Raw genomic sequence first — 13,065 nt, 5'->3', positions numbered from 1 at the left:
TTACATTTTTTTTCAAACGCGATAAATTCTATTCTACGCTTCAAAAAAAAAAAAAGGGTGAATTCGAAAGATAAATGAAAAAACTGAACCGCTGCCGAATCAGAAAGATGCCTTTCCAATAAATCCTGGACAAGAATGCAGACCAAGGATTTACATACAATAGTACCATGAATACCTGGACGTGCTTTGATTGATGTCCACAGCTGCTAGACGTCCACAGCTGCTAGACGGGGAAGAGAGGGTTAGGATATGCGCGGATAAATGACCATAAGGCTTCGGAATGACAAGACGAAAAAATTGACCAAAAAAAAAAAGGACATTACGACATACATCATAATTGTACATGTACGTCATTATTGTTCTTCATGTCAGATATTCAAAATTTGACTCAGTAACATACAAACTCTAATCTAGCCAACAGCTACAGATTTGTCTATGCACAGACGCGGTCTATTCCTTGTCTACAAAACTGGGTTTGGTACAGCAAAAAATGCTACTGTTCTCTAACTCGCATTGACCAGATTACCGGCACAATGAACGGAAAAATAGTTGCTTTCTACCAAACCAAAAGAAAAAAGGAAAGTACAAGTGACAATGAACTCTGAACTACCAACAGTCAGGGACAATTCTTGGCTGTAAATGTGTCCAAATTGGTGTAGGAAGGTTATCCGTTCTGCTCCACGAGTTGTGAGACGCTTATCCATCCTACTCCATGAGTGAATCATCAGTAATTAATTCGATGCAGCACTATCGCTCTGTAAATGCCTATATCACTTCCCTAACGAATGTGTTAGTTGCCCCTAACTACTTCTCAAGGAGTAGTGCATAATTTTCTGAAAGTCTCTTGGCCCACTGACTCTCATTTGGTAACCATGATACCGTGTATCCAAGCATTGCACACCATCTCAAGTGCAATAGGGCGAAATGGATATCATCCATAGAGATTTTAAAAAGGTCTATTATCCGAGCTTCCATGTCTTCAGCAACAATTAGATTTTCAAATTCAGCCCTTTCTTCTTCACGAATGTCATCATCCTCGGAAATCATTCGCATACTCATCACAAGCAATGCTTCCATTGCAGTGCTGTAGAAACCTTGGTCAACATATGCAGAGAAAACATAATGACAGGTTGATGGATCAGGTTGGATCTTCTCTCGGTGCATCTGTTCAACAATAAGCTCAATCACATCAATTTTTCCCTGCAAAGAGGCAGTGAACTGATAAACATCCATCCAACTTAACAAAAGCACAAAGACAATAGCTCAACAGAATTTCTTTTTATTTTTAATTTTAATTTTGGGGTAAGGAAACAACATAATCAATTATCCTTAAATGGATGGAAACATTGCACAAAGGCAACTTGGAATAGTACCCTCTACACCACCAAAGGGGAGGCATGCCATTGAGAGCATCATGACAAATTGCCACACACTGTGCTCCTTATGTTTCTCCTAAAAACTTTTTCAATCACAAATTATGCAAAACATGAACTGCCATGAACTTTGCAAAGAATGATTTACAGAAAGGAAACTAAAGCTTGTAAGTTGTGGACTCAAGGTCAGTCCTAGACCATTTTGTACTAAAAGTTTAAGCAGAGTCTACAGATTCAGAAATAGGACATGCAGTATATCCATATTCCCCAACCTAGCCACGCCTCAAAGGAATCAAGGATAGTAGGGGTAACAAGAAAATAGGGAAATGAAAAAGGTATGGAAAACACCTGCATCACATAATTGGTCCCATTAAAATGGAAAGCCATGCCGCCAAAGATGTTAATACAACACATTCTATTGCCAATCCACTTTTTAATATTTTCGAGTGTGATAGTGATTAGATAATCACCAGATCATAGTTTAATTAAATCAATTACCTTTTGACATGCTTCTTGAAGAAGAGTGTTGTATAACAGCACATCTGGTTGGACTTTGTCCAGCTTCCCCTGATTAAGCAACTTCAGTGCCTCGTTAAAGTCATCAAGTCCCAGCAAAGTCTGAGGAAATTTAAAAAATCATAAGGTTAAGCTACACAGAGACCTCTGCGCTTCCAAAAAAATAAGGCTACTTAATAGCTAGTTTGACACCAGTTGCCACTAACAAAGTGCATCTAAGCAGAATAAAGGGAGAACAAAAAAAGGGTTCTTTGAGTCATATTAAGAAGATACTTAAACCTGTATCAACAACTTTTTAACCTACTCTCTATACAAACAAATACTTCCAACGATAAATGCAACTTCACCCGACAAATAGCCAGACAAGTGAACTGACGTACCTTAATGAGACTAGTGTATGTAACAGTCTCTGGATAAAAACCATCACGAATCATCATCGAAACCAGGGCATAAGCAGATCTAGCACTTTTCATAGTGCTGCAACAATTGGTCATGATAGAATATGTAACAGCATCTGATGAAATTCCTCTCGATTTCATTATTTTGAATGTTTCTACAGCCATATGCGTCTAAAGAAAATAAAAAAAAAAATCAAACATCAATTTAAAGGTCAAATGAATATGTTTATAGGTTATCAGTCTCGACAATGTCAGGATTTCAAAGAAAATCCCATCTGTCGAGTCAATTTATAGAGAAATATGAGACATATATGTCATGAAAAGATCTATTCATTTATGAGAAAACAAAAGCATGCTAAGGTAAAACATGTAAGATCTAAATCAAACAATTTCGAGTACTCACTTCTTTAGCCTGGACAAGTGAATGCAAAACTACATTATAGACAGGCGTTCCCAGCAAAGCATATAAGCTAGAAGATGGTCTTTCAGCATCATGCAGATACTGAGTAAGCTCCTTTATCATACCCTCCATTCCAAGTGCTCTTAGCTGCAGAAAATCAATGAAAGGAGCAAATCTACGAAGTTAGAGCAAAAAGATACAATTCTGAAACACTTGAGTTCACAGGCCAAAAGCAGTCTGTAGTCCTTCTTCTTTACCTAAACAAGCCTAGTTGGGTGTTACCTCATTTTATAAGTTGCAAAGTACTTAAACGTGATAAATAATGTCTGCCAATGTATTACCAAACACCCAACACACTTCATGAAGACCGTCAAATATGGAAGATCAATTTTTAAATCATGAAATTCATTCCGAGCCTATTTTTAGTTAAAAAGTACATCAGAGGCAAAACTTACCAAATTCTTCAATGATACATGACTATGTTGAATGCCATTCTTCATCATATCTATTTCTATAGCAGTTATCCGTCTAGCAACATCCACATGTGACAACATATTGCCCTCTTCATAAGGTTCATTCACATTACCAAACAATGAAAACAGCAGCTCATAAGTCCTGACATCAGGCTGGATATTCAATTTTTTCATTTTAGCTAACATTCGAACAGCACGTTCAGGTCGATCCTACACATAGAATTACACAGAAGCATTAAATGGGAGGATCTATCAACAGTATATGCTTTTAGCAGTCAACTCCAAACAAGTACATGTATCAAGATTATGGGAATCTGCATGAATTAACCATAACTCAATGTTCTCTAGTAAGTTTCTTGATGCTCAACAAGAAACTTGTGGAGTACATAGAGCCATCTTAAAGGAGAAGCAATATCACTATTAAAAAAATGTGGCACACTATGTACATAGAATTTAAGGGACACCGAGAAAAATAATTTATCAACATGTGGTAAATTAGGCAAAAACCAATTCAATATAATTTGATACTACAATTGTTCTTTCAAAACCATATTCAATTACTAGCAAGCACGATCTTATTTACTCACTCACCAGAACATCACATGCTTCAAAAAAGGCGTTATAAGGATAAGGACTTGGAGTTTTTGATATTTTATCCAGGAAGGACTCAGCCAAATCTAGTTGTAAACCTTTGCTGCAACCAACGGAAATAGCTGCAAGAGTAGAATCATAAGGCTTCAATTTTTTCTGTTGCATAACTTCTAGCTGCAAAATGATTAGATACACACTATTTAAGTCAGGCAACAATAAAATGGAAGTAAGAGTTGCATAAACAATTGTACGTTGAAAAGTATAGAACAAAATGAATGACATACTTGGCAAAACTGCAGACTATAAAATACCAGGGCACATTTATGTGTGTGTGTGTGGGGGGGGGGGGGGGGAGAGAGAGAGAGAGAAGGGAGGTTTTCCCTCTTTATGAACATTTTTGTTTTGAAAGAACCTTCAAAATATGTTCCTGCATAAATTTTCATATCTTACCACTTGCATGCCATCATAAAAACCTCTTGCTTGCACAACTGCTCTTAAGAAGCCGTCATATGTGCCGGAAGATGGTTCCAAACCAAGATTTTGCATCTACAACAGATAGAAAAGTCAAGTCAACTGAATGATACTAAACATGAATTGATCCACAGAAATGGGGGAACCAAAAATGTGCATGCAAATTAGTTAAAGTTTCACATTTTTACACCCCGAGTCTGTCTGGTGACATGGAAAGTTAGCTACTCAAAAAAGGACTTGATGTTTAGAATTCCTCAAACATGGGAAGACAGCTAAAGTAAGATGTTTTTCATTACCTGTGAAATCAACCGCTCTGCTAATGTACAGTTTTGCATGTCTGCACACGCATGTATCACATCACTGAAAGACCACCTAAGTAGCTTCATAACAGGAAGCTCTAGATGTTTTACTGGCCTACTTGTGATGACCCTGCTAGCTCCATGACTTTCCACACCAAACTTGAATTCAAACCCAAGCTTGCCAGGGTTTGTAACACTCCTGTCTACATTTTCAGGTACAGAAGGTACAATACCATTGTCTTTGGTACAATTCTTGAGGCTCAAGTGACCATTCAACGGAATTGGTATGTCCAATCTTGAATCAGATAACTTTCCTTCAGCAGTCTTAAAGATGACAGAGTTTCCTCGGAAAGCCATACGCACCATGTACTGTAAGGTCACATAGGCAGATTCCAAGTCTCTCAACCTTGTGAAGGACCATATGAACTTTCGTAGAGAAATGATATTTAGACTATAGTATTTGATGCTCTCCTTCCATATCTCATGCACTGCAGGCAGATTTTGATGTAAAACTGCAAGCTGAAAGAATGGATTTAGAAGACAGGTACCTAGATGAATAATCACAAGTATAAATATCAAGCCAATAGTCACTGAATGGTAACAGGGTAAAAGGTTGGAAAGAACAACCAATACCATTAAAAAGACTAGCTGGATCAAGACCAATTGGAGAACTGAAAATGTTTTTAATGCTTTCACTAGTGTCCTTAAATTATTTGCCTAGATCCAATACATGCACTCCAACTACATTGTGAGCATCATCACTGCCTAGCACCACAGGTTTTAAGAGAAACAACCATAATCCGAGCAATAACCAACAGTGGTGGCATAGCAACAGCTAGTTATATTTCTCCTGAGAGGAGGGAAATGGTTTAAAGTTAAAGCACATAAACTAGAAACCACAAAAACTGCTTTTGAGATCAGAAATTATTACAATATAACACTCATGCTTCAGTAGGAGCGTGCTTGCTTTACTGGAAAACAAAGTAAGCCAAGGCAGGTTCCATGTAACTAGTAGTTTTACTTTTGGCCCATATTTCCTTATTTTAAAAGACAATAGGGAACCTATAAATGAATGACATTTGTTAATCACATTTTGCCATGCCAATCAGAAGGTGGAACTGGGAATTGGACATGATTAAAACAAGAAAACTGACATATAACATCTTCTCACACACCTTGAGAAGCAGAGCGTATGTTATTTCATTGTTGCCCACTGTCTGGTGTTCCATCAATTCTAAGCAGTTGTTAGCATAGTTTACACTTTCATTTTGAACACAAGCACTGAAGAAACTGTTGTACAGGGGCAAAAGCGGATACATAGCAGGATTTTCTCGCAGCAAGCCCATCAAGTTGAATGCCTGATTGAGAATATAAAGATAAGAACTTTTATTAGCAGAAATCAACTGTTCTGAAAGTTAATTCCCAAATGAGCCACTAAAAATATAGGGACTGCTAGTAAACATTATATAATATCCAAACAACTAAAATCAATGACCCACCAAAATATTCTTCAGACTAGGCAAACTATCATCCAGCTTAACTACACCAATGAATAGCAAACAGACTAGGTGAACGATCATCCAGCTTAACTACACCAATGAATAGCAATCTAAAGTTTAAATACACACTTCCTCAGAACATTGACATGTTTTATAAAAGGAGAAAGTTTGAACTTCACTACCATTATTCTTATACAGAACTTGGTCATATATCTGAAATAGAAATTAATCATATGCTGTGCCCTTGAGTAGCACTACCTAAGGAACCAAAGGCATATATTGGCACCCAAATCAGGAGTATATTGGTTTTCAACAGCTTTCTCTTTGAAGCATATGACATCACATCTACTTCAGAAACTTGCCATTGTTATCTAAAAATAAAGCCAAGAGTGCAGCAGTGGACCAAACCACAGGTTTGTGTGAAAAAAATGGTATATCAGGGTTTATTAGCTTGTTTGACTCCAATGTATGCGGTGCGAGCTCTTTAGTGCTCAACATCCACGCGAAATCACATCTATTTCCATAATTAGAATGAAAAGGAATAGACTACTTAACTTGTAAGAGGAAAACAATCACTGCTTGACCGTCAAAGTACTGTCATGATCAAGACCAATACCTATTTCAGATAACCAAACAACTAAAATGGCTGCATAGATACAACATATGACAAGCTTATTTAAAAAATGGTATATTAGGATTTATTAGCTTGTTTGACTCCAATGTGTGGGATGCAAACTCTTTACTGCTAAACATCCATGTGAATCACATTTATTCCCAGGATTAGAATGAGAAGGAATACATTGCATAACTCACGAGAGGAAACCAATCTTTACATGACCATAAAACTACTATCATGATCAAGAACAATACCTCTTTCAGATAGCCTCCCTTGCAAAGTGCTCGAACGGTATAAAAGTAGCATTTGCCACCTGCATAAATTTCCTTTTCCTCCATCACTTTCCATGTTTCCAAGGCAAACTGCAGGTAGTGAAAGCAACCACTCAGTCACATGAAACAAATATTCTAAAAATAATACAGATGATCTGCTACATAAAGATCAAATGGGAATCCCTACTTCCTTAAGATGTAGCAGTTCAAGAATACAATGTGCAGGAGTAGGAGGTGGACAGCTGAACAAGAAGAATCAATCATCTTCTCTGCTACTTAGTGCTGTTATATGGTGCATGCTCCATGTTCAAATTATGTCCATCATCATGATATAAGAACTTGTGCTTCTAAGTGCGCAACATGAATCACTTATAGCTCTTATATTTCTACTGCTGCTTTTGAGCCTTTTCAGATAAATGCACAAATGGTACTGCTATTTGTATCCAACTTAAGGCTGAATTGTATTTCACAGTCCAATACCAACAGATTGTAGTTCAACAGCTTAATTTCTAATTACAAGTACCTACACTAATGCTTAAAGCAATTTAACTTACATTTAGAGAATATATTCCAAAGTATGATTACTTCAGAAAACAGCAAACAAGCCAGTAGCGAAAAGAAATATTGATCTCAAGCATACCAGTGGATCAGGCAATCTAGCACAATACTGCAGAACTAAAAGAAAATCATTGGCTTTCAATGTTTTGACAGTCCGCACAAGCTCTGACAGCAAACTAGAAGCTTTACTCCTCTCTCCCAAGCAGAGTGCATCAACAATTTGCTCCTGAAAGGGTTTTGTAGTTGAATCTGTCCAGTGCATTAAACCTATAATGGCACCACCAAATCATTAACCTTCCCACAAATTCATCAATTTTCTTAATAAAACTTTTTACATTAAAATAGACAAACATACATAAAAACTTTATGCAGTTTTTAAGAGATATAGAATGACATGATAGATACCATTAGAAGTTGTCAAAGTACACAATGCTTCAACTCTGCTAGGTCCAACCAGTCGCCCCTATACAAAAAATTTTTCACCAACTTATGCTCCAATTTCTCAAAAGCTAGTAGTACTCAATCAATAACTAAAGTTGACAAATCTATCTTTCTAATTTTTCTATTTCATTTCATCAGCAAAACAACAAATAGGAAAGAGTTCAAGCAAATGAGCCTACAAGTAGAGAGGGGGGCTTTAGCCGCAAAGTTGAGCTCGCAAACCATTGTAACCGAGCTCTACATCTGGTTCAAACACCAAATTCAGCCATGTTATCAACATTTTGGATTTGCATTTTCATCCTTGTCAAAACAATTAATCTAATCCTATAAAATCGATCAACCTATTCACAACAACAACAATAGTAATCATAATTATATCAATTAGCAGGATTAACCAGGACTGAACTTACAAAATCTGGCGCATTAGTGAAAGTTGAGGAGATTATAAAACCCTGCGGAAGGGTTTAACGTAAAAATATTACAGTGAAATGAGCTTCCGGAAATATCACAGAATCCGTTTACCGGTCGTCGGAGATCCACAGATGATGTACTAGGGAATTTTCTGATAAGGTTCCAGTGGCGACTCCGGCGAACCGGTCTGTTGAGTATTCCGTCGACTAAGCTCAGAGTCGGAGACTCGGAATTCGTTTCTCCGTTTCCTTTTCTGTTTATTGGGTGGGCCGTATGAGCTGCTCGATTGGACAGTTGATGAATTCCACTGCTACAACACTTTTGTATGGGCTCTGCGCCGCCCAATGAATTTCACTACAACAACACTTTTGTATGGGCTCAGCCCGATGAATTTCAGGAATTAGGCTTCTTTTATTGCTGTAGCCGGCAAACCGAATAGCCCAAGCAAGTGTTTTGCCAGGCCTACCAAAATTTGTTTGTTTATTTTATTTTATTTTTGTTTGTTTGCTGCAAGTTTTCTCCCTCCCCTTCGCCTTTGGTGCCTCATCTCACCTTTTATTTACTTATTTATTTTGTATAGGTAGACTGTGATGACTATAAAGGAAAGAAAATTAATTGCATATTGGTGTGAGGACATATGGGCCAAAAAATTTATTAGTTTCTTTCTTCTTTATCAAAATTTTAAATTACTAATTGGCTTATTCCTTTCCTCCACTTCTATATATGAGCACTAGAATTTCGAAAAATACCAACGTTTAGCTAAAGTCATATTATATTTGTTTGGCCTTCGAGTTCTTGTTGCAGCAATTTTGATAGGAGCAAGTCTGTTGTTACCTGTGCAGCAATTCAAGGATGGTGTTTGTTTGAAGTTGGGTAAATTTTGTGAACATATAGGAGTTCACCACAGGACTCAATCAAATATCTAGTGAACTGAGAATTATTCGAAGGTGATGCCGTTTGTAAACCATCATTTATCATGCAGCTAAGTTGTATCACTGAACCCGCAAAATCCAGAGTAACGTCAAGCCATATATTTTGCCATTGATGGCTGCTGCAGTATCCAAAGAATTCTCTCGACTTTGTTGGACAAACTTCTTATCACCAGTCTGGTAAAATGCAATTCGGTCAGGGATGCCAATTAAGAGAATACTGCAATTGGGGTCACTTGGGGGTTTAGATAACAAGGCAGTTGTAACATATTCAAAAGATTCAAGTGGCAGAAGTTGAATATTTTTCATAGAAATAGGATTGAAAATTTTCCATAGAAACATGATTGAAAAGATAACAATCATCTATTTTCCCAACCAAAATCGCAAGATGAGCCAGACAAAACAACAGCAGAATACAATCTTGTACCGTAAACAAGGGACAATTCTAGTGTGGTAGTGATTTTTGGCGATGCTAAAGAAAGTGCGCCTTTGTAATTGTTTCCCATGAGATATCAAAAACCAAGGGCAAACTTGCAGGATGAGGAGGACGTTGAAGATACTGTAGTTCCGTGTCTCTTGCTTCTTCATCTTCAGCCATTATTTTGTTGTCAATAAATTTGAATTGATGTTTACCTGCAGCAGAAATAATCACCAGAATCAATGGTTTGTTTGGATACACACATTATCTAAATAATATTTCGCTTGCATTATAAACACATTTTCCAACCCACCTTTTTATATTCCCAATCAACTTTTTATCTCACATATATCACATCACAAAAAGTGCTACAGTAATTATTCCAAATAATATTTCAAATAATACTCTATCCAAACAAATTAATTTAATTATTCTATGCCAAGCCTTTAAATTGAAGGGCGTTAGAAAATTATTAATTTATTAAGCACATATTCAACCTACTTCAAGTTTATAGTTTGAATTCATTGTGAAACTAATTTGCATTACAAACTAAACTCTGGTGTAGTTTAAAAAAAAGGACATGAAACAAAAAGCCAAAACCTACCAAAACTAAAGAAGAAACTAATCTAGAGTAGTTAATTTGTTGGTTCAAAAGGGCAGAGCAGAAAGTTAAAAGTTACCGTTACATAGATACAACACGGAGAATTCAAGTTTTTAAAAAATTGACAAGGTATCGAACCCGTTGATTTAATCTTGTACTTCTCATGTCTTAGCAGAAGCAAAACTTCGGTTCAATGGGGAGAGAATTTCTAGTAATATTCTTGAAAAGACGTGCATCTTAAATCTATGGTTAAACAACTTTTCCCCAAGACAAATAGGAAGGGATATTTAATGAGGAGGTTCTTCAATTTGGAATCCAAAAGTAGATAGAAAAAAAGGGTCTTTAATTTTAGATGCCATGGACAAAGTCACAAGTTGGAAAAGGATTCCATTTTATTGGTATGAATTAACTTCTAAGCCGCAGTTTTCAAAGAGGAATAGGATTCTATTTTGGGATGTAGAAAAGTTGATTCCTTTACTATTAATGGGATTTATTTCTGAAACTTGGCAACAACGATGGGGTAAATTTTTTACTCTCAAATCTGAATACTAGCAAGTACCCTTTGGTAACTTTTCTAGCAACGATAGGGGGATAAATTTTTTACTCTCAAAATCTGAATACTGGCAAGTAGCCCTTTTGGTAACTTTCCTGGCTTGTATCAAAGTTAGATAAGTTTTGGAATTTGGGACTTTGGGAAGAAAGGACATAAATGGTGATCTAGGCCTGACAAGTATATTTCAGTCCAATTCACGGTATGGCTTTTTGAAAATACTGTTTTTCAACCTTACGCCATATGCCCAGGTCCTATTGTGTTCAAAGCACTTTAAACTATGAAGTATTTGCAACACAACATTGTAGGAAGTGACTAAAACCATCAAAATATAAAGCATAAATCACTAATTAAAAAAAGGATAATTTCAGAAACCTCCTCTGAGGTTCTGATAATTACACATATATACCTTCCAATGTAAAAAATTACACTGCCTTCCCCTTTCATTTTGATGTGACCAGATGTCATCTTCAACAACAACAAAGTGACTGAAATACCCTTACAAAATCAGTCCCTAGAATACTAGAAATATGGAGAAAAATAAGTCTTCCAAGTATAATATTTTTATAGACAATTTACCAGTTGTACTACTTGTAAAACTTGTTGAGCAATGAAGGATGGTAATGGAAGAATGAAAGATTAGTTGATATTGTTTCGGGATAATAAAGCTATCTAATGTGGGTAAATAAAAAAATATGCTCCATTTGGATTGGCTATTTTTTCAAAAATAAGTTTTTCAAATACAATACTACATACACAAATAAAAAATAACTCAAATAACATCTCATTCATACAATATATCAAATATTTCAAAACATATTTATAGTAAAAGTTTTTTATATACACTGCTACAGTAAAATTTTTCAAAAACACCTCCAAAAATAGCTAATCAAATACACTGCTAAGGAGTTTTTTTTTGTACTCTCAAAGGTGCTCTTAGATGTTATTACATGACAAAGAAGGCTTTAGTTTATTATTCAAGTTCTGATTTTAGTAAGTAACAACTATGATACTAATGATTAATTGTATAAAACAAGATGTCACCTATGGTTGCAAATTACATTGTAGTTCACTACAATGGGGGGAAAGAGGGGGGGGGGAAGAGAATCAGGATTCCTAATATCGATCTTGATAAGTATTCTTATATAGAATTGTTTTATGATGTTTGTGAGAGAACACTTCATAAATTATCTGGAAATCTTAATTATTTACCACATATGAGGTGTGGGATTCCAAGAAGTATTGCAACGATGAATGCCGACACTGACAAGGCAGTCATTGGAAAGGTTTAAGTTGCATGAAAATAAGTTGGCAATCAACTAGTTTGTGGACCATATGGATATAATTCCTCCTAATATGCTTGAATTGAACAACATAACAACTTTTGGTGGGTATTTAGTACACTTGACATGTATGGCCTTGTTATTTATTATATTTAAAACTTGTTTTAGTTTATTTAGTTTATAGTGTTTTGTACATCTAGAATCTTTGATTTTGAAATATGGTAGATAAATTCCTACTATATATTGCAGATGAATTCAAATCCACCATTTCGTGGCTTTGTGGTTCTACCATTATATAACTACCAAGGCTTAACTTTTGGGGCTACATTTTTACAATTATATCCATATTTCAAATGGATTTTACAACCTGAATGAAATGAATATAGCTAGTTAACTCAAGTTGATCATTATTGGTATTTGGATACCGTTGCACTTCTAAACATTTTTGTAGGACTTTACTATCTAGAATGCTGATTTGTTTAATGTTATTTTCATGTCCCAAGGGGATCAATTTGGTGCCAAATTTTCTTGCCCAAAATTTTAACTCATTTTCTTGTAGGGTCAATAAGGGCAAACTTGGAATATAATTGTTTGGCAAGACTGATTTATCACTTTTAAGATTACTTTTTCTCACAAGGGCTTAGTTTGTTATCAAATATGCCAATCAAGGGGAGAGTAGTGTAATTTTTCATATTAGAGGGTATTTATGTGTAATTATTAGAAACCTCAGAGAGGTTTCTGAAATTATCCCTTAAAAAAAACACAGGATTTTTCATCCTCTCATAGACCTGTTTAAAGTTCAAACTACAATGTTTATCATAGCTTCAAGTCTGGTTAAGTGAACTATTAAATAGCCAACTGGACATGAAGCAAATGTGATAAAATTCTCAAGCGATTGGCAGTAGAAACTAGATCAACATCAAATTAAACCGTAAGATGGGTTATCGCCAGAAAAGAATAGGAGAT

At 35.8% G+C, this 13,065-nt stretch overlaps 1 protein-coding gene across 4 annotated transcripts; it reads right to left on the bottom strand.

Annotated features, from left to right (window-relative positions):
* Nucleotides 1-327: 327 nt before the first annotated feature.
* On the bottom strand, nucleotides 328-8,623 carry LOC113720383 (pentatricopeptide repeat-containing protein At1g76280-like). Of its 4 annotated transcripts, none has more exons than XM_072063803.1 (14): nucleotides 8,318-8,623; nucleotides 8,087-8,150; nucleotides 7,872-7,929; nucleotides 7,549-7,733; nucleotides 6,891-6,998; nucleotides 5,697-5,879; nucleotides 4,519-5,040; nucleotides 4,202-4,297; nucleotides 3,752-3,925; nucleotides 3,143-3,370; nucleotides 2,691-2,834; nucleotides 2,270-2,458; nucleotides 1,872-1,991; nucleotides 328-1,164 (listed from the first exon to the last, which is right to left on the bottom strand). In XM_072063803.1, exons 1-14 carry the CDS (start codon nucleotides 8,329-8,331, stop codon nucleotides 805-807), a joined length of 2,445 nt encoding a protein of 814 aa, XP_071919904.1. In that variant the 5' UTR covers nucleotides 8,332-8,623; the 3' UTR covers nucleotides 328-804. The 4 variants fall into 4 exon arrangements, with proteins under 4 accessions (XP_071919904.1, XP_071919852.1, XP_071919961.1 ...); XM_072063751.1 differs by having other exon boundaries at nucleotides 328-1,200; nucleotides 8,318-8,622; XM_072063860.1 differs by lacking the exon at nucleotides 3,143-3,370 and having other exon boundaries at nucleotides 328-1,200.
* Nucleotides 8,624-13,065: the final 4,442 nt, after the last annotated feature.

This window comes from Coffea arabica, chromosome 1c, assembly GCF_036785885.1.
Source record: "Coffea arabica cultivar ET-39 chromosome 1c, Coffea Arabica ET-39 HiFi, whole genome shotgun sequence".
Classification (NCBI taxonomy): domain Eukaryota; kingdom Viridiplantae; phylum Streptophyta; class Magnoliopsida; order Gentianales; family Rubiaceae; genus Coffea; species Coffea arabica.
Note: the sequence above shows the minus strand (reverse complement) of the source record. Positions and strands in the feature narration are given on the sequence as shown.